General features: G+C 27.8%; 1 protein-coding gene across 3 annotated transcripts; it reads left to right on the top strand.

The window, feature by feature from the left end:
• Window positions 1-662: 662 nt before the first annotated feature.
• LOC113558572 (putative transcription factor capicua) lies at window positions 663-20,108 on the top strand. 3 transcript variants are annotated; one of them, XM_026964075.1, is made up of 19 exons: window positions 663-1,311; window positions 3,978-4,602; window positions 8,480-8,885; window positions 10,598-10,931; window positions 11,001-11,125; window positions 11,263-11,494; window positions 11,824-12,115; window positions 12,187-12,345; window positions 12,404-12,617; window positions 12,703-13,412; window positions 13,496-13,680; window positions 13,936-14,621; window positions 14,682-14,775; window positions 14,985-15,022; window positions 15,092-15,225; window positions 15,296-15,395; window positions 18,002-18,570; window positions 18,632-18,782; window positions 19,457-20,108. In XM_026964075.1, exons 2-19 carry the CDS (start codon window positions 3,988-3,990, stop codon window positions 19,507-19,509), a joined length of 5,097 nt encoding a protein of 1,698 aa, XP_026819876.1. In that variant the 5' UTR covers window positions 663-1,311; window positions 3,978-3,987; the 3' UTR covers window positions 19,510-20,108. The 3 variants fall into 3 exon arrangements, with proteins under 3 accessions (XP_026819876.1, XP_026819873.1, XP_026819883.1); XM_026964072.1 differs by having other exon boundaries at window positions 11,001-11,134; XM_026964082.1 differs by having other exon boundaries at window positions 11,001-11,134; window positions 18,632-18,864.
• The last annotated feature ends 1,385 nt before the right edge of the window (window positions 20,109-21,493 follow it).

Genomic DNA, 21,493 nt, shown 5'->3' with positions numbered 1-21,493 from the left:
ACGTCCCTGCGCGCGTAACACGCGACGTCGGCCGCCCGCAAGACGAAGACGTCGAGCCGCGCGCAGTGCGTGCCCGACGTATTACGGCCACGGGCGTTCGGTCCTCGCGCCGCGGTCACACTGTCGCCGCTCCGTATCGCGCAACGAAATCGTACCGTCGTCGGGACGCGCGTTTTACTATAACAACAACACATCGTACTATATATATATATGTGTGTGTTTTTATTATACCGTACGTACTACTACAACTATACTACGTACTACACTACTACGCGCATACTACGGCCGGCGTCGGCGTGTACGTTACCACCGCGCGCGGTCCGCGGTCGGGCGGAACGGTTAGCGGTGGGCTGGGGAGCGGCGGGGCACGCGCGTGGGAGAGCGAGCGAGACGGACCGACACCGCGGTCCACGTTCTCCGATCTATCCGTCCTTCGCACACACCGCTCTCGCCGCTTTGTATTGCGGCCGTCGCCGTCCCAATCAATTGTGAAACAACAGCGCCCCGCGCACCACCTCGCACCGGCCGCGGACACGGCGGTACGCGCGCGCGCGCCTTACACACGCGCACACGCACACACGCGCGCGCGTGCATTGTAAACGACGACGGCGACGACCGCGGCCGGGCCCCGTCTCGAGTTTAGTACCGCTGCCGTAGAGGCTTCACGTACGCGCTTAGGTTCCGTGCGCGTTTGACAGCGACACCACCGCCGCCGCCGCCGCCGCAGACGTAGCGCGCGCGCGCCCGCCCGATTCATTTTACCCTCCGAGAGTTTTTTTCTTTCTCATTTCTCCCGTATTATCATCGCCGTTGTCTCACGGCGCTTCTCCCGTTCCGCGCCGCCGCCGCCGCCGCCGCCGAGAAGGATTTTGACATTATTTTCGTTCGGACGTCGTTTTTTCGGCGCGCGCGCGAGCGTAGTTTTCCGTGTTCAATATTATATTGTTTAAAAATATAATGTTTATTAATCACGGATATTATGTCATGAACAATAATATTATGTAAATCCGACGGCTTCGTTGTTTTTTTTTTTTTTTTCCAATACCGTTTTGTGGTGTCTCGCGGCCGATAAGTCGCGACTATCAATAATAATAATTACGCGTAATCAACGCGATAGTTGCAGCCCGCCGTACACGCCAACCGTATAGCCCCGCCGCTACACGGATCGTCACTCGGTATGCCGTCGGTACGGGGTTGCTGCGACCGGACAGCAGCGGACCATCATCTCGTCGTCACCGACGACGGCTGCCCGCCCGTCGTCATTCCGGCCGACCGACAGCGATCGTAGATTCTCCGCGGCGTCCACATCGGGTAATTATCTTATATTATTGTGTTACGCGCGATTCCGATAACGATTGCCGTGGTGGCGCGGTGTTTCTGCGACCCGGAGCGTTCGCCCGTCCGCGAACCGTCCCGCGGTTTATCGCCTGAAACGTAACCCGCCGGTAATCGGCAAATTAATGCTAATTAATTAATAATCATCCCGTTTGCGCGCGCGTGTGTGTGTATATATGTGTATGTCGCGCATAGTATTCGATTCATTCATCCTTTGTTCCCGCAGGCCAATACACCAGCTCTTCTAATCATCTGTTGCGCTAGTGCGCGGCGTTCAGTGATAACACACGTTTTTCGCTACTCGTCGTCGGTAGATAAACCGAGTCCAATGGTTTACCACTCGTAAACGATTTTGAAATTTCAATACGCACACTCGTATTTTTGAGTACATGTCGCACGACGTATCTATGCTGTACCGCGATTGTGATGTGTCTGTTTTGCGAGTTTTTTCTCGGAATACAAAAACTCCGCGATACTACTTGCCAACATTTTCGTCCAAAATATATGCCCCCCCCGCCATCGTTCTAACACAGACTAATGACCATATATATTCATGTTATTCTTATTTTCCTGTTTGGTTGTTTCGACGATTAACCAATCGCAAATTGACCACCGTTCGTTTTCCAATACTTCATGAAGTACCTACATATTTGTTTACTTTTGGTTGTACCAGTTAATTTGTATCATAACTTGGGCTTCATCGATACACATCAATTACTACTGCGATACGATTAAATGTATCTATTTTGTGATTAGTCGTTATTAAATATGAGTCTATATACTAGGTATTATCATTATTCATTCAGAGATAGCAGTCATCTTATTCTCATTTAAACCCACAAATGTATGTGTATGTTTTTTAATCAAAAGTATTCTTTTTTTTTTTTAATGTTAAATTAAATATATTATTGCATTAAGTACTTGAGAGGATGTTGGTGTGTTTTCTCTCTCACCCTTACACAGAATAGCAAATTTATACCTAACCTGTTATCAAACTTAAATCCAAAAATATTATATGCGTATTTTGGCCTTTTCACAAAAAAAGTGTTGTTTTTAAAACAAGATGTGATTTTATTAAATTGTAACATTTCACATACTTGTATAAAAATGCCAACATAAGAACATAGATAACGTTCTTAACTTCAAGTTTGGTAATTGGTTAAATCACTTTAATATTAAAGGTAACAACACATTGTTAATCTTGCAGAATGCAAATTTATTTTGTTATGTATTAATCAGAGAAAAAAATAGTGTGATGACTTCCGCATTCCGCTTAATACTTATTAGTTATTTCATAGTCATATCACAAGCTAACTTGTTTATGTCACATTTTACTTTGTATTAATACAATATATCTTGATTTGTATTATTAAATAATAAAGTATGCATCTTAAATCTTAAATATTAAAAAATTATCTTCGATTACAAATTTAGCTTTAGATTGTGTCCTCATACAAATATATTAGGTATATATATTGTATAGTTTTTAACTTTTACAATGTTGATTGGAACTGTTGCAAGGTCAATTTATTTAGATTTATTTTTACAGTTTACCTATCTAGTTAATAGAAACAAAATAAATATTTAATAAAATTATTTTATTACATTTTTTTTCTTATGAATAATACGTAAATTAATTTAAAATTATTGATTTTTAACTATGTACTTACTCTAATTTTTTTCTTTTACTACTATACTAGTAAATTTATGCATTAAATTTTTCATAATACCTACCATGTATGTAAATGTTATAAATGTTTAAAAAAAACTGAATCATAAATAAAATAAGCTTTACTGTTAAATTTCTATAATTATTTTATAATATATCTCATAATTACCAAGGTAATTACATATACTTATAGTATTAACATAATCGACAAACCAGTCATCATACATGTATACAGCAAACATAACATGTTTGTCTTATGCAAGGATATTTGTTTACATTATCATTTATCAAATTGTATGATTTTGTATAGGTGACAATATATTTTAGAAATATTTATAGTTGTTACAATATTTATCTCCCTTATAAAAATAAACAATTCACTTTCAAAAAAAAAATTAGCTTTTATGTTAAATTTGATATTGATTTAGTTGGATTGGATATTATTATTAATTTACTTCCTATGTAGTTTTTGTGCACAAAAATATTTTAAACGAATCAGTTGAATTAAAACATAAGAAGTCTTAACTAATATGTTATTATTATTACATAACAAATTATATTTCACTAGTATATACCAGATTTAAGTACCTACTTATTTTTATACTGATGTCAAAATTCAAATTTATCTTTTTTCAAACTTTGTGCTATCATCGTTATCCTATGAATTTTAATAAAAGTATTATACGTATTATTGGTATTAATTATACATTTATACCTAGCAAATTGGTTTATTTCAACGGCTGATAAATAGAAAAAGTATTCAATTTTAATTTTAAATAGGTACCATTAAAATATCTACTAAATGTCTAAATATCAACTGATAAAATAAAAACCTTTAAAAATATAAAAGAATATTATGATTAACGATTATTAAGTTTATTTATAAATTGTAAAGGGTATATAATATATATCATATCTACTTACTGCTACTCAGTATTTTATATTGTTTTTAATTTTTATTATTTTCTTACAGATTTGAAGAGATGAGAAATTGTGAACAGACATACCCTAAAATAAACCCATTGATGAATCCACATGACAACATGGACCTAGTCAACTGCCATTCCAATATATCAGTCAATGTTAATAACAACAATAACCAAACTACAGTTAAAAAATTGCCAAAGAAACGAAAATTTGATTTATCTCAACTTGAAGAATGTGACCCTGTGTCTGATCCACTTTTACCTGTTCAAAAACAATGCAACACCAGTTGTGTAGCCAGTGTCGTTGTTGTACCTCCTCAGTCTATAGCTGTTGATTATTCTAGACTTGATGGATTTGACCGACCTAACTATGCTGATGTGCCAGTAATTGTTGAAGATCATTCTGAACAAAATGGGGAGGCAACATATACAAATGGTCATAATGAAACATCAAGACTTGGTGTTGACTTACAAGAATGGACTGATCATAGAGTATTAGCTAAAAGAGATGGAGTTTATTTGCCAGGTCTAATCAGACAAGCAACATCAAATGGTGATGTTTGGATAGAATTTGACTATTCAGATGAAGGACAACGATATGTTTCATTTAAAGATGTTATAAATGCTAGCAAATATGATGTTATCAGTGATGCCAGTCCATCTTTAAGTCAAGTATGTTATGTATAAGTACATATATGTTTCAATAATAGCCGGGCGTACAGATTATAGACCTTATACTATTAGACTAAAACTGTACATACAGTGGCAGTGTGAGAATCGTGTCAATGTGTACTCAGTAATATTGCCCATCTGGACAACAAGTGTACATGCTTAACATTTTAGTATATACAACACGTAATCATAGAAAAATTAAGTTTAATTAATTATAGTGTTGCACAACGTTCGCACTTAAATAACCTTATTGTATTGTACATATTGATTATAACACAAAATATTGAATGGTAGTACGAGATCGTATGGTTGAAATGAGAAAAAAACAAGTACCCCTATCCTGAAATACACATCGTACATTCAGTTACTGTCTATTAGTATAAGGTCTATGGTACATAATGACATTAAAACAGTTTTTAGTTGGTAGGAAATTACTAGGTTCATAAAAGAAAATATAGAATATAAATATTTATATTTTTATTTTTATCACTTATGTGCTTTACACACACAGAGATCTGTTAATTTTTCACATTTAAAAGTAACACGTGAATGTAGAACATATTTAAAATACTTAAATACATGATTTATACCCAATTTTTATTAAATTGTAACAATTATTTATATTTTACTCGATATATTAATTATGTTATATATAGCCTGTTACCATATAGATATATTATAAAATTAATTAGTTTTCAACTAAAAAAAATTATTATATTATTTAAATTTTATTCTACAGTTCAATACTTCAATGTGAAGAATGATAATAAATTATAATCAGTACATATGATTAAAAATGATAAATCATTTTTTGTATTAGCTCTAACTGAAAAAAAAATGTAATTACATAAGTAATTTTAACATTTATTTAACTGGCAGTTATATTTAATTATTTCTAAATTTGCAGTTAAATAGAGTGCAATTGTACAATTAGTGAAAATTTAAGTTTCACTATACAATATCTATAATATAGGAAATTTAAAATGTAAATTAAGTATAGGAAATAAATATGATGATACATTATGGCATATATGATTTGAAATGATTATTCATTTTTGTATTAGCTCTAACTGAAAAACAATAATCTTGTAAATTATTTAATTTTTACTCTTCAATATCTATAAGACAAGAAATTTAAAATGTAAATTAAGTATAGGAAATAAATTTGATGATACATTATGGCATTTATGATTTGAAATGATTATTCATTTTTGTATTAGCTCTAACTGAAAAACAATAATCTTGTAAATTATTTAATTTTTACTCTTCAATATCTATAAGACAAGAAATTTTAATTCTAAATTTAGTATAGGAAATAAATATGATGATATATTATGGCATATATGATTTGAAATGATTATTCATTTTTGTATTAGCTCTAACTGAAAAACAATAATCTTGTAAATTATTTAATTTTTACTCTTCAATATCTATAAGACAAGAAATTTAAATTCTAAATTTAGTATAGGAAATAAATATGATGATACATTATGGCATTTATGATTTGAAATGATTATTCATTTTTGTATTAGCTCTAACTGAAAAACAATAATCTTGTAAATTATTTAATTTTTACTCTTCAATATCTATAAGACAAGAAATTTAAATTCTAAATTTAGTATAGGAAATAAATATGATGATACATTATGGCATGTATGATTTGAAATGATTATTCATTTTTGTATTAGCTCTAACTGAAAAACAATAATCTTGTAAATTATTTAATTTTTACTCTTCAATATCTATAAGACAAGAAATTTAAATTCTAAATTTAGTATAGGAAATAAATATGATGATACATTATGGCATTTATGATTTGAAATGATTATTCATTTTTGTATTAGCTCTAACTGAAAAACAATAATCTTGTAAATTATTTAATTTTTACTCTTCAATATCTATAAGACAAGAAATTTAAATTCTAAATTTAGTATAGGAAATAAATACGATGATACATTATGGCATATATGATTTGAAATGATTATTCATTTTTGTATTAGCTCTAACTGAAAAACAATAATCTTGTAAATTATTTAATTTTTACTCTTCAATATCTATAAGACAAGAAATTTAAATTCTAAATTTAGTATAGGAAATAAATATGATGATAAATTATGGCATTTATGATTTGAAATGATTATTCATTTTTGTATTAGCTCTAACTGAAAAACAATAATCTTGTAAATTATTTAATTTTTACTCTTCAATATCTATAAGACAAGAAATTTAAATTCTAAATTTAGTATAGGAAATAAATATGATGATACAATATGACATATATGATTTGAAATGATTATTCATTTTTGTATTAGCTCTAACTGAAAAACAATAATCTTTTAAATACTTTAATTTTAAATATTAGGTATTATATTACTTAAGTTTCATTCTATAATAATTGTTTAATTGGAAATTTATATTCCAAATTCTATATAGTAAATAATTATGATGATATATTATGCAATATATGATTTATTATGATTATTTGATTTTGTATTAGCTCTGACTGATCAAAAAAATTATATTTAAATAATTAAATTTAACATTTTTTTATTTAAAGTCCCACAATTGTACAATTATTTTTAAATAAGTTATTTTATTTTATTTATTACATAAAAATATATTAATATATTATTCAAATTAATGTTTTTTAAACTCTTATTTTCAAAAATTAAATTTTAACAGAAATACTCGATAAACCATAAATATTAATATAATTTATATTATTATATCTTCACCATTATTATTTTGCCATACTATATCCAACCTTATTATAAATATATAAGTACACTAAACTATTTCTAATATGTCATTTTTGATTTAACCTTTTTTATAAATATATTGGCTATATAATCTTTAATTATCTATTTTTTTATTAATCATTTTCTTATTAAAATTGTTTTATTATTTTGTTAACTGAGTGTATTTTATGTAAGACATTTACTTTATCACTAAATTTTTAAAAACAATTAAACAGTTAATAAATTATTGAGTGCATCTATAGGTATCACTAAAAATTTATAAATAATAATTTAATAAAAATAAATAAATAAAATAATCCTCTATAATTTTTTCTTTATCATAGGGATCTTCAACGTATTTCAACTAGGTAGTTAGATATTATACTAGTGATAACCAGAGTTATTTTTAATATCTAATTTTGCATTTTTTTTTAAATTATAAATCAAATACTATCAGTTTTGTTTATGTATTCTTAACTTATATCTTTCTATCCAACTACTTTAATCCTAATGGTAAAATTGAGTTTTGCTGATAACAGTTAATTTTCAAAACTATTGTACTGATTCAAATAAAAAATTATATCAATAGATTTTTTGGGACTCCGCATTTATCAGAATCTTTTTTTTATTCCTGAATTATGTACTAAAATACTAATAAAATTTGGTTAACTTTATTCAATTTGCATAGGCAGATTGTCTATGTATGTAGGATGTATCCATAAATTAAGATATACCAACATTAAATATCAGCCATTACTAAGGTCTCAATAGCTCAGTTTTAAACTTGCATAAAAATGTATCATTGATTCTATTCATCTATATTGTTTTTCATAATCTACGATATAATAAATGTGATCAACCTATAATTGGTACAAGAAAATTGAACATAAATCAATCTTATTTTCTTTATTAAAAATGGATAGATAATTGTAATTAACTAATTAGTTTTACCACTGTTTTTTTTTAAATAATCAAAGTTAATTAAAAATTAAATTGTTATTTTTTTTTCATGTTCTAACACTAATTGAATAAATACAAAATATATTTATGTTTTCAGCTTATTATATTTTGAAAATATATTTATTTTTTTATTCTATATTGTATTTATATACCTAATGATTATAATTTTGTTTTTATAGGTTAACATTGGTGCAAGGGTATGTGTTCGAATTGCTGGTACTCAACCAGATGAAGGACATCTGGCTCCCCGAGTATTTATTGAAGGTGTTGTACAAAAAATAATTACTAGCCCTGTGAGATTTGTTGTAAGTGTTGTATCTGGTAACAATGAAGAATATGTGGTGAAAAGAGCAGATCTTCGCTTACTATTACCACCATGGTGGGATGAACTTGAACATGATGTACCTAATGGTCATATTCCATTAATACGAGAACCTACACCACCCATAACCAATGAGCCAGCCAATTATTATCAGACTTCAGTATCTTCTCCTTTGCAACCTATAAATAATCGCCATTTTGATGATTTCTGTGAAAGTGATGATGATCTCCGACGAGAAGACATATTATTTATGTCAGATGCTGGTAAGTTTAATATATAAAGTTTAAATTTTGTAAAAATAGGACTTATATATTTTAATATTCTGCCTTCCTTATAGAATACAATTAAAATATTGACAGTTTTTTGCTCTGTATTTGTATATTATAAAAAATTACCTACTTAACAATATTTTATTAAGTAAATCATATAAATAAATAAAACTTTACCAAAATAATTTAATAAATATATTATTTAGTCATGTAAATAAAAAATATGTATAATTTCTGAATATAATTTTTTGATCATTATTAATTTTTTAAATAAAATTTTAAGGCTAATTCCTATCCTTAATATGAATTTTATAATCATTAAGAGGACATCATACTCGCATGTGTTGTCTCCATCTTACACAGGTGCGACATAAAAAAATCGCATTTACACAGTCGAGTAAAACTTGCTTAATTTTGGTTCTAGAGTAAATATGCTTATTATAAAATTAAAATATGACAATATTTTTGAGGGTAAGATGCTAAATTTTTTTTAAAAAATTAAAATTTTCAAAAATTAAAGGTTATTAAAAATAATGAATGTTATATTAGGAGTAATGGAAAAAACTCACTAGACCGTGTAATTGCGTTTTATCTATGTCGTATGTGTGTAAGGCGGAGACAACACATGTGGGTATGACGTCCTCTTAACTAAATGTTATTGTAAGTACTTATTGATTTATTTTTTTGATTTTACTTCCATAATGAATTTTTCATTTTCTTTATTCTCAGTAATAAATAAAATTAACATTTCATATTTTTCTTTATCTTTATTATATGGTTAACCACAATAATTATCTTTATATTTCGTTTTATCATAAAGATTGTATAACATTAATTACTGGATTCTGTCTATTAGTAATAGTAGATTTAAAACAATTATAGGTATTCGTTTAGTATGTGACCTACCGATCGAAAATCAAGTTTAGTAAGTGACCTACCAAAACCATTACCACAAAATAACAAAACTAATTTAAAGTGGCGCGTATATAAGGGGGTCTTAGGAGTTCAACCCCCCCCCCTGAAATGTATAGTTGGTACGAGCATTGATTTTGATAGTATAATTAATTGGAATATAAGAATGGAAATTATTATTTTTATTCCCTCTGAAATTAATTTCTATATATGCCAGTGATAATTTATGCCATAAATGTCATGGTGAATCAAAGACGTTGGTACACGAGGAAAAAAAATAGCTACGGGTGAAATTCCAGAAATCAGCACTATACGATGTATCACATGTTCATGGGGAATTAGGGAGTATTAAAAACTGTATCTTACGAAAAATGCATGGAACATCAGCTGAAATGTTGCCACGTCATTTAATTGAGGCATGGTACCGATCTATTAACATGCAAGATACAATTTTTTTAAATTTTTAAGTGACGTACAAAAAGTGTATTGCCAAAAATAATTTAATATTTATAATAAAATAATTTTATGACATTTTTTTTACACTGATATTTTGATGACTGATATTGAATGTAATGCAGTAATCTGCATATAATAATAAAATAACTTAATTATTTTATGATTTTTAATATGACTGCTTTTTAATTATTTATATATGCATACAAACCAAATATCCTATACGATAGGTCACGCGTCCGGTAGGTCACATACTAAACGAATACCCAATTATATATCTACAAAATTAAATTTTAACTGTTTTTAATTATATCTTTAAAAATTTAATTTTTTGTTTTTAGATGCTGGGAAATTATCAGGAAGCAGCAAAAGGAGTAGTATGCAAAGCAGAGGTAGTACATGTAGCATATTAGATCATGGAGGTAGCACCACACCTAGATCCACTCCAGTTACTCCAAGATCTCAAATCACATCCCCTCATAAATATAAGAAAGGAGATATTGTAACAACACCAAGTGGAATAAGAAAAAAGTTCAATGGAAAACAATGGCGACGGTTATGTTCAAAAGAAGGTTGCTCAAAAGAGTCTCAAAGGAGAGGATACTGTTCTCGACACTTGAGTTTAAAAGGCAGTAGTTTAAGGTCTTGTGCTTCAAGTAGTACGAGTTTTACAAGGTATTAAATCATATAATTATATATATTTATTTAATTTACTAATTATTTTTAATTTGTAAATAATTTTAGAGGAAATCGAAGTACCATAGATGGAGATGAGACTTCAAGGGAATCTCAAACTTCTCCTAGTTTTTCTGAAAGACGATTGGCTGGTCGCTTTGACCCCGATGAAACGGAAGCTGCCAACATGCTTGGTATACAACGTAATAATTAATCTAGCATTTTCGAATTGTTTAATTTTGTAACAGATAACTTTTTAAGATTATTCATTTATTATTATGCATATACATTATACACTATAATTTATTAATCTAAATGTTTATTTTTACAGTTTCGTTAGGAAGTTCAAGATCTGGAACACCATTATATTCTTCCCCCTGTCCATTAGGTGGTAATAACACACAATCACCGCTTACAGTTGGATCCCGTCAAAATATGTTCCTACCCATTATTTTGCCAGCAAATCAAAATTATCCTTCCACAACACCTACTGGACTAGCTACTCCACCTGCCATAAACAATAATTCTAATAACCAATTTAGGCAACAACAACAACTCGTAAAGTATGAAAATTAATATTTATATATATATATATATTTTATATGTATTTTTTGGGGATTAAATCAATTTTTTATTTTTACAAATCTAAACTTAAAATAATTTATTTGAAGTAAAACTCAACTATTTAATTAGTTTATTAAAGTCATAATTTGGGTAATAAAAAATGATGTATGTATTTTTGTTGGCTTTTTTTAAGTATTTAATTGTAAACATTTTCGATTTTTTATTAATTATCATTAATTTTAAACAATATTTCTGATTTTCTTTTATATTATGTATAATTTATAAGAATATAAAGAAGAAGATAAATAATAGCAAATATTATTTACAGGCCAGAGTTATTGAGACCAAAAACACAACATGGCTTACATGAGTCAATGCCAACTTCAAGTCAAACTAGTGTTATCAGAATTTCACCACATACAATACAACCTAAACCGAGTATTGCTATAAATTCTCAAGCACAAATATGTTGGAGAGGAATCTTATCTTCACCTCAACAACAAACAAAACACATAAATCAACCTACAGCTCAATGGCAAGTTGAGAGACATCCAAGTGTTGTAGTATCATCTCAACAACATGGTCATATATTAGAAAAAGCATTAACCACCGTTGAAATGGTTAGTGCAATAAATATGAATAATAATTAATAAATAAAAACATTAATTTATACTTAATATTTAATGAATAGAATACAGTTAGTGATGCATATGGTCGAGTTTGTGAAAACAATGAAGTTCTTAATAGAGACAATAATAATGTTTTTCAAGAATCTGTGATAAAGAAAGAACCTGCTGTCAATAATGTATCATTTACACAACATTTATTACATACTACAGGATATCATCAAGTAAGAAGAATAGTTTTTAATTTTATTTAAATAAATATTTATTAATTTTTTAATTTAGCAAAACCGAGTGCAAAACATTCCAAACATAATCACAACACCTTCTGTAGTAACAAAACATAATTATACCACTCTTCAGAATGAATACCAGGATTATCAAAATAAGAATTCAGTACTTCAACAAGTAATTGTTCATCCTACTGAACTATTACCTGTATTACCCATCATGGATGAAAGAAAAGAAGATCCACCTGAACCTAACTCTACATTGATGAGTAATTACATTTTTATAGTTAAAATTTATGTGTTATTAATATTATTTATAAACAATAATGTTCTATTTTATTTTTTTTATTTTAGACAATGAAAATGGAAATTTAACTGTTTATTCATGGGATACATTATTGCCAATACTGAATTCAGAAGAAGTAGTCCAACCAAATATTACTTCAATGCCAAAATCACTCTCTCCCCCCTTATCAGCTCCACCTATTTTAACTCCACCACCAGCTGAATCACCCGATGTTGACGATGATGATGTATTTGAGCAAGAACCTTGCGATACTGATGATCAAAATCCTAATACTGCAGCTGGAAAACGTAGAACCCAATCTCTTAGTGCTTTACAAAACACTAAAGAACCACAAAGTCCACTAACAAAGGCTAAAGATCGAATAAGACGACCTATGAATGCTTTTATGATATTTAGTAAAAGACATAGAGCTTTGGTTCACCAACGACACCCAAATCAAGATAATAGAACAGTATCAAAGATTCTTGGAGAATGGTGGTATGCATTAGATCCGGATCAAAAACAAAAGTATCATGAATTGGCTTCTGAAGTTAAAGAAGCTCATTTTAAAGCTCATCCAGAGTGGAAATGGTGTAGTAAAGATAGAAGGAAGTCAAGTGGTAGTGGTCGATCTAAGTTAGGATCTACTGACGAACATACACCATTAGACCATGATCCTATGGTTGAAGTAACCATAGAAATGGCTGATGAACAAAAAGTTCAAGAAAAAAAAGACCCTGATGTTGAAATGAAAAATGATTCAGAAGATGAACAAATGGTTTGTGTGATATTTTTTTTGTTTTAAAAACATTTTTCATTATTTTGAGTTTATGAATTTCAATTTTTTTTTATATTTTATAGGTTGTTGTTGAAAGTTCTGAAATTGATTTAAAATGTAAAGAAAAAGTAACAGATTCTGATACTGAATCACAAAGTGATGCTGAACCACTACATGACAATAAAACATTTCCACAACAACGGTTTAGTCCTGTGAAATCAACTAGTTCTAGTGAAGTGACTTGTCGGCCAAAACCAATAAAAGCTAGGTAAATCGAAATATACATGTATAATTTAATTTAAAAAATGTGTAACATATTATATAATGTATTAATTAATAACAAAATAATAATTTTTTAAACTTTTATTGATCTACAATTTATTTACTTTTAAATTATATTAAAATAATTATTTGTTTTTTTATAATTCAAAATATAATTTTGGTTTGATGTTTTTAATATTAATATTTAAATATTTTATTAAATAATTTCATTATAAACTTTGAATAAACATTTTATTTTTAGATTGGTATCTACGGGCTCATCAGATTCTAAATATCAACCAAAAACAGTTAATTCAAGAGAACCAACAACTCCAATTGTATATCCCTATCATTCTCCTATTAATCCTGTAGGAGTTTCTCCATTTCAACCTACTGGTGGTGCATTTAAATTGATGCCAGCTTCACCAAAAATTAAAAATCCTTCTGATCAATTTCCTCAACAAACAACTGAACCAACCGCATGGACATCATCTGGATCCGAAACTTGGAATCAAACAAAATTGATCAATACAAATGCTTGGGCAGCATCAACTGCTGAATGGAACAATAATAAACCAACAACTACAACAACTGTTAACTCAAAAATAGTTGTAACACCCTTATCTCAGCAGAATATATTTCATTACACATCTTCACCAAACAAAGAAACTGAACAAAAACCTACATGTTCTGTTAGACAAGTAATAGGCGGTCGACCTGTATTAATACAAACTGCTGCTAAACAGTCTTCAGGGTTTCCACAACAATCATTAACATTAGCATTTTTGAATTCTGGTGACTCTTCTACGTCTCTAGTCACTAATTTATTAGTGGCTAAAGGTAATGATAATGCAAATCCATCAACAAGAAATAATGAAACAACCACTGTACAATATTTGATACCCAGTCGATTACCAAACATATATTTGCCACAACAAACGCTTACAAGTAAAATATATATAATATAATGGGTTCATTTATGTATCTAAAATAAATTATTATTTACAGATACATCATTGAATCAACCACAGTCTGTGAAAACAACACAAGCTTCTACTGTTATTGTCAGTACTCAAAATAATCCATTGGTCATTAATACAAAGTAAGTTTCTAAGTAAAAATTAAATTTAAATTATTTAAAATATTATGATTTCACAAAATTTGTATATTTTCTGTTTTCTATATTTTATTTAAAATAATTATATACATACAACAACAATTTTTAATACTATAAACCAATATACTAAAGCTTCAAAAAAATCAATATTTTTTTTTTCATGTAAATTTATTATATTTTGTTTATTATTTTAGTGAAACTGGAACTGCTGTAAAAAATACCAATACCTCAGGTAGTTAATTAATTTTAAATGTTTATTGTATTTAAATAATTAGTATAAAATATCATTAAATTCATTTAGAAAAACGAGATCCCGATATTGTAATAAGAGCTGATAATGATGAAAATCTAATGTCTTTTGAGAAGTCACAGTATACAGATTCTAAAGAAAATAGTTCACCAATTATATTTGATTTTAAAGACGACAATGCTAAGGTCAGTTGATATTGTTATCAATATTTAGTAACCATTTAATATTAATTGATTTTTGGTGATTGTACTTTAGGAGGAAACATCAAAAAATGACATAGAAGAAAAGCCATTTGTTCTTGCTCCCACTCCAGCACAATTAGGCAAAGCTCCTTTACAAAGAAGACAATCTATGGGTTAGTAATTTAACTAAACATAAATGTTTAATCAAGTAGAACTTTGATAATCTAGTTGAATTCTGACTCAAAGTTACTTATCACCATTGTAAATTTTAATTAATTATAAAATATCCAAAATAGGTCAAAATTATCTAACTAATTATTATTCTTTGTTTATAACCGCCGTCAGTGGCAATTTTAAAGTATATAACATAAATAATAATTTATAAAATACAAATTATTAATAATAGATACTGATATAACTATTGAAGAAAAGAAAAAACAGAAATAAAATAATTAATATTTTGTAAGATTGAAATATATTTGAGGTTTGTTATTAATGAAGTGGAGCATATTATGTAGAGCAGAGGTTCCCAAACTTTTTTGCCCCATAAACCACTTGCCAACTTTTTCCATTTTTGTAGACCCCTAAAATTAAATTTTTACAAATTTATCTAGGTGTTTTTTATAGTTTACAGTGCTTACACAGAACTGCTCACCTGAATAGGCTTTATTATGGAGTGCATTTTTTTAAAATAAAAAATGTGTTGTTTTTGATAATAATTATACCTTAATTTCTTTAATAATGACAATATTCAAATAATTTTTTTAGCAATTAAAACGATAATAAATGCAAATAAAAATGTAGTAACATAGAAAAAAATCAAGGTTAGTTTTTAAATATATATTTAATGGGAAGGATGAGCCTGATGCTTTGATAGTAAATTTTCAATATTTAGCTTCAAATTAGTCGTTCCTTAAAACTTTGTTACATAAATAACACATAGGTAGGTTTTTGTGGACAATGATGGAATGAAGCCGAACTTCAAATAATCAGTGCTATGTTGCTTAAATTTCCATTTAGAATCAGCCATAATTAATAGCAGTTATATTATACAATATATTATAATTTATATATTAGTAAAAAAATTAACCGATTTATGAATTAGTAAAACTTGGAAAAATGGCAAACAAAGTATGATCTATAATTGGCTGTCATGAATGAACTAAATTACTAAACGCACAGTAATATATTATATTTTAACCATTGACGTTGACCGTTATCATGTTTATTATACTTATCACTACCTAAAAATAAACGTAATCAACTGTAATGTGTAATATTTTGATTTATCTTGACATTCTGTTAGTCGATATTAATAATGTTCGTTATAATAATCGCTATCGTTTGCATCGTCACACACATATTATAAAATATGTATTTATACATTTTTTCATAAAAATTACAATACTCATTTTTGACATAATTTTTGTGGACCCCTATTTACACATGATGCACCCCCAATCTTAATTTTCATTGACATAGACCCCTTATAGGTCAGAATAGACCCCTGTGGGGTCGTTATAGACCAATTTGGGAGCCTATGATGTAAAGGATAGCCATAAAATATGAAATGAAAAGGAATAAAAAAAAAGAGTATGGCTTTGGGCATTGTAAAAGTGTATGTTAGATAAAATATTGGGTATATCCAACAAGCCATTTAGAATGGAAGAAATTAATTATTATTTAAGTATAAATTAGTAATTAATTTTTGATTGTATTTTTAACATTCATTTATAAAAGATTCAAGATTTTACGATGATAAAAGAGGGAGGGAATCTCAAATATAAGATTCTTGTAGATAAATTTGCTTTACGTTTCTGGAATTTACATATTTTACCATTTATATACCATCTGAACTACAGCATTTACTAGACGACTTACCATAAGTCTAGACTATTATAGACAGAAATACAGAATATTAATAATTTTTTTATGGACTCAGTCCCCCTCTAATGGTGGTTAAAAAATGTCTCCTAATTATTCATAAGATACACCAGAACACTCCAATTATAACCAAACATTAATCAGTATAATTCAGAATTCTGTTGAAATTATTATTTGAGACATATTTTTTTTAAGAATTCATTTAATGTTAAAGAAAACATTTATTAAATAAATTACAATTTATGTTCATATTTATAATTTGTTTTTTTTTTTTTTATATAGCTCTATATTAAATTTTGTAAAATTAAGCCTTATATATATAAACTGTAAATGTGTGTATTTTTAAGCATGTTCACCCCATCATATGTACAATTTAAAACACTAAAAACACTATTTCTACAATATTAATATTTTTTGTATGGATGATTTTTCTAGTTTACTTAAAAGACGACTAATGCTTACAACTTAGTATTATGAGAAAAACATATTCTATTTCAAAATATTAAATTTGTATTTGTTATTCTTGAAAATGTAATATTATTTGTGATTAAAATTTTTCATGAAATAAATTATAAATTTGAATATTATTCAGAGATAAAAGTAGATAAGGTAGAATGAGTATATTACACAATCACTATTTATACATTACATAAAACTATATTTTGAAATATAAAATTAAATACATTGTTTGAGTTTTGTGAAATACATAAATACTAAGTTTATAGATGCATTTGATTTTATAAAATAAAATTTTTCATTACATATATTACATTATATAATGTAATTAAAGAATTATAATCATTATTATTAGATTTATATAATTAAAATACATAAATATGGAACTATAATTTATAAATTATGTGGATAATCTCTAATATTTATCATACATTTTTAGTATCTTCAAGTCAAGATTCATTGCCAAATTCATTACCTGATAAAGATTCTGATTTGGTTGAAGATGCAACTGACGAAGTTCCAGTGTCACCGTCAGCTAAGCGCAGCTTTTTCAAAAAAAATATTGAGGACGGTATGGACCGTGTTTTAGAACAAGTTAATTTTGAAATGAAATTTTCGTCGTTACCACAATTCAAACCAGATGAATGTAATTCACCAAGTGCAATATCAGTACCGTCCAGTCCCCATGTATTCAATGCTCAAACATTCCGCAAAAAGCAATTACCTGACTGTGACACTCAAGCGGAAACTCCTAAATCATCAGGGAAACTTGTTGGAAATACATTCTTTGGTCCAGATTTTAATCCAGAAGCATATAGAGGAGTATTAGAACAAGAAGATACAGTGGCAGCTTCACCTAGAACTCCTAAAACACCTAGTGGACGAAATGATAGTTCTGCTGCAGAAAAGGGACACCGAAAAATGTTGGAACAAAGAAGACAATTAGTTATGACTTTATTTCAAGAGCAAGGCATGTTTCCTTCTACCCAATCAACCTCAGTATTTCAGGTAAATAATAAATAATAGTTGTATGCTAATTTAATAAATACTCTATTTTGTTCTATTTCAGGCTAACCACTCAGATATTTTCCCTAATAAATCATCACTACAACTCAAAATACGAGAGGTGCGTCAAAAGCTTATGGCACACAACACATTGACTCCAAGTAGTGCAAGTGCTTTAAATAGCCCTAGTGAATCTTCTACGACCAATACTCCAAGTAAGAATTTACGTTTCCACAAGGAGCTCTTGTACTAGACTGAATTTCAACAAAAATATCTAGAACAGTAACTACTAATGAGGTGATTATATTATAAAGAAAAGGGCATGGTCTAACATTTAAAATGATATATTTTTCAAGTATTATACTATCATATTTCTGAAATTAAGAACCTTGCTGGATTAACGCCGTCTGTAATTTTAGTTATTTAATACATTCAGAAATCAAAATCTTTGGAACAAAGTATGCTATTCAAAATTATAAATATCTATATTCATTTGTCATCATACATTTTTTTTTTTTAAGCAATATATTGATATTAATTAACATTAATATTTAAAAAATTATATTATTATACATTTTTAGTTATAATTTAATTTTAATTTATAAACATATACAATATATATATAGATATATAAATATATTTTTAATATTTATGTTTATTTATTTATATGGAATAAAATTACCTTAACTCAATACATTGTATAAATAATTATGATAGAATCAATTCATTATTTTATTAATACAATTTTGAAGTGCTTACCAACCATAATTGGTGATAAAATCAATTCAAATATAAAATAATTTATAAGTTTGCCGTTACTCCAGAAGGATCCAAAATTATTAATAAAAAAAATTGTTATAAGGCGGATTTGTTTTGTTTATAATTTTAGATTCGTCAACATTGCCATCTCAACAGACCCATAGTGTTATGACATCCAGCTAATGCCATTACATCATAATGCTTTAAACTTCAAAGATATATTCTGCTACAAATAATATTAAGTAACTGGTTTATTACTATATATTACTATCTATAAGTCACCATCGTTTATAGATTATTTTTTATAACCAAAATTTTATTTTTATTTGATTTTGTACAATAATGTTATTGTTTTAATAAGTTGAATAAAAGATGAATGAAAATGTTAAACGTTCTTTTTTTACCTATACATAGACTGAGGTTAAGGACATTAATTTATAAATGTTAATAAATAGCACTTGCTTGACACCTGTTATAGCACTGACATTTAATAATTCTTACCTCAACTGTTTTATTATTATTATAGTTGTGTAACATAACATGTATATTAATTAATTATAATAATAATATCGATCTCTAAACTCAATAGACAAATCCACCACCATAAAAGTCTTTCAGAACTTATTGTAATTGCTCTTAATGTAGTTTTGTAACCTGTTGTTTTTATTATAATTATTATGTATATTATTTTTTACTTAGTGTATACTTATATTGCTTAATTATTAATTATATTTGTGCCATAGATATGCGTGGTTATTCATTTTTAAATTAATTTAATTATTCGGGACACTTCAATTCCATTTAATTGTATGAATATTTTAAGTAAAATTAACAGATATATGTTTAAGTTTGAAAATTTATTTTTACTCATTACATTTTATTATTAATGGTCTATGGTAACATTTTGTGTAAGTTATTTTTAATGTTAACTATGACTTATAATATATGATTACAACCGTTCAATACAAATTCTATATTCAAAATTTGTACTATATATACTTGAAAATAATTTTATTCGTTTACAATGTGTTGTGAAAATCAAAGTTTTAAAATTAACATCTAATATTTATACAAACAACTTTTATAATTCTGTAATTAATTAATCAATGTAGTTTTAAACTCATTGTTGTTCTGTATTTGTGTTCATAAATTTAAATATTATATTCTGTACCTATTGGATGCAAAATATGTACAATTTGTTAAATGATAAAGATAAAAACTCAAAAATTGTTTGGCTAATTTAAAAGAAAATTATATTTTTTATAGACGAAATTTGATCAAATAAGCAGTTACTTTTTTTTAAAATTATAAGTGCCATTATTATAAAAATTAAAATATAATCGATTTGTTTTAAATGCGGGTCTGCTCAACAAAAAATGCATTTGTTTTTAATTTTCACTGGTATTTTGGTACATTAGTACAATAAATGAAGCCAATTATAATTTTTATTTTTAAGTACAAAAACAGTTTTATTAGTTGTTTAGAAAAGCAAATTGTATTGTATACTTATATACTGTGTTAAATTATTTATAAATTATCTTAAGTTGTAAGTATAAATAGTCTATGTTGCAGGTTAGTTCATTCAATGTTTAATGTCTTATTAACAAAAAAAAAAAAATACTGATAAATTAATTACACACTTAAATATGTATATTGTGTCATTAATTGACAAGTAAAAAAAAAAAAAAATCCTGTCAATTTAGTGCACCACTGTGTATCCATATATTATACTGTTTTATTATATTGAAGAGTGTAAATAATACGAATTTGATGTAACTGTTAACAATTTGTATAACTCTATTATAATATTATACTGTTTATTAATTTATCTGTTTATAAATATTAATGATGCTAAAAATTCTGGACGGTACAGAGGTATAAAATTCTTTATTCAAAATTCACATATTTATTTCTATTAATCTAATATTTTTAAATTTAAATTGCATTATTAATTAAACATTGCACTAGCCGTCCTCAGAATTTTTCAGTTTTGATTAAAATGTATGTGTTTACCTTTATTGCTTGTCATGTTTAACGCTTTCATCAACATTTAAATTAAAAATAGAAATTTATGTATATTTTAGTTCATAGAACAGTGGGTAAACATTTTTAATTAAGGGGACCACCTGTTGTATGTGACAATTGAAATTACCTTATGTATTGTAAA

Source organism: Rhopalosiphum maidis, chromosome 1 (genome assembly GCF_003676215.2).
Source record: "Rhopalosiphum maidis isolate BTI-1 chromosome 1, ASM367621v3, whole genome shotgun sequence".
NCBI lineage: Eukaryota > Metazoa > Arthropoda > Insecta > Hemiptera > Aphididae > Rhopalosiphum > Rhopalosiphum maidis.
Note: the sequence above shows the minus strand (reverse complement) of the source record. Positions and strands in the feature narration are given on the sequence as shown.

Coding starts and splice junctions, on each gene's coding strand:
- LOC113558572 (XM_026964072.1), top strand. CDS start 3,988: ATGAGAAATTGTGAACAGACATACCCTAAAATAAACCCATTGATGAAT. Junction 13,413..13,495: donor ATTCAGAAGATGAACAAATG/GTTTGTGTGATA, acceptor TATATTTTATAG/GTTGTTGTTGAAAGTTCTGA. Junction 15,226..15,295: donor TTAAAGACGACAATGCTAAG/GTCAGTTGATAT, acceptor ATTGTACTTTAG/GAGGAAACATCAAAAAATGA.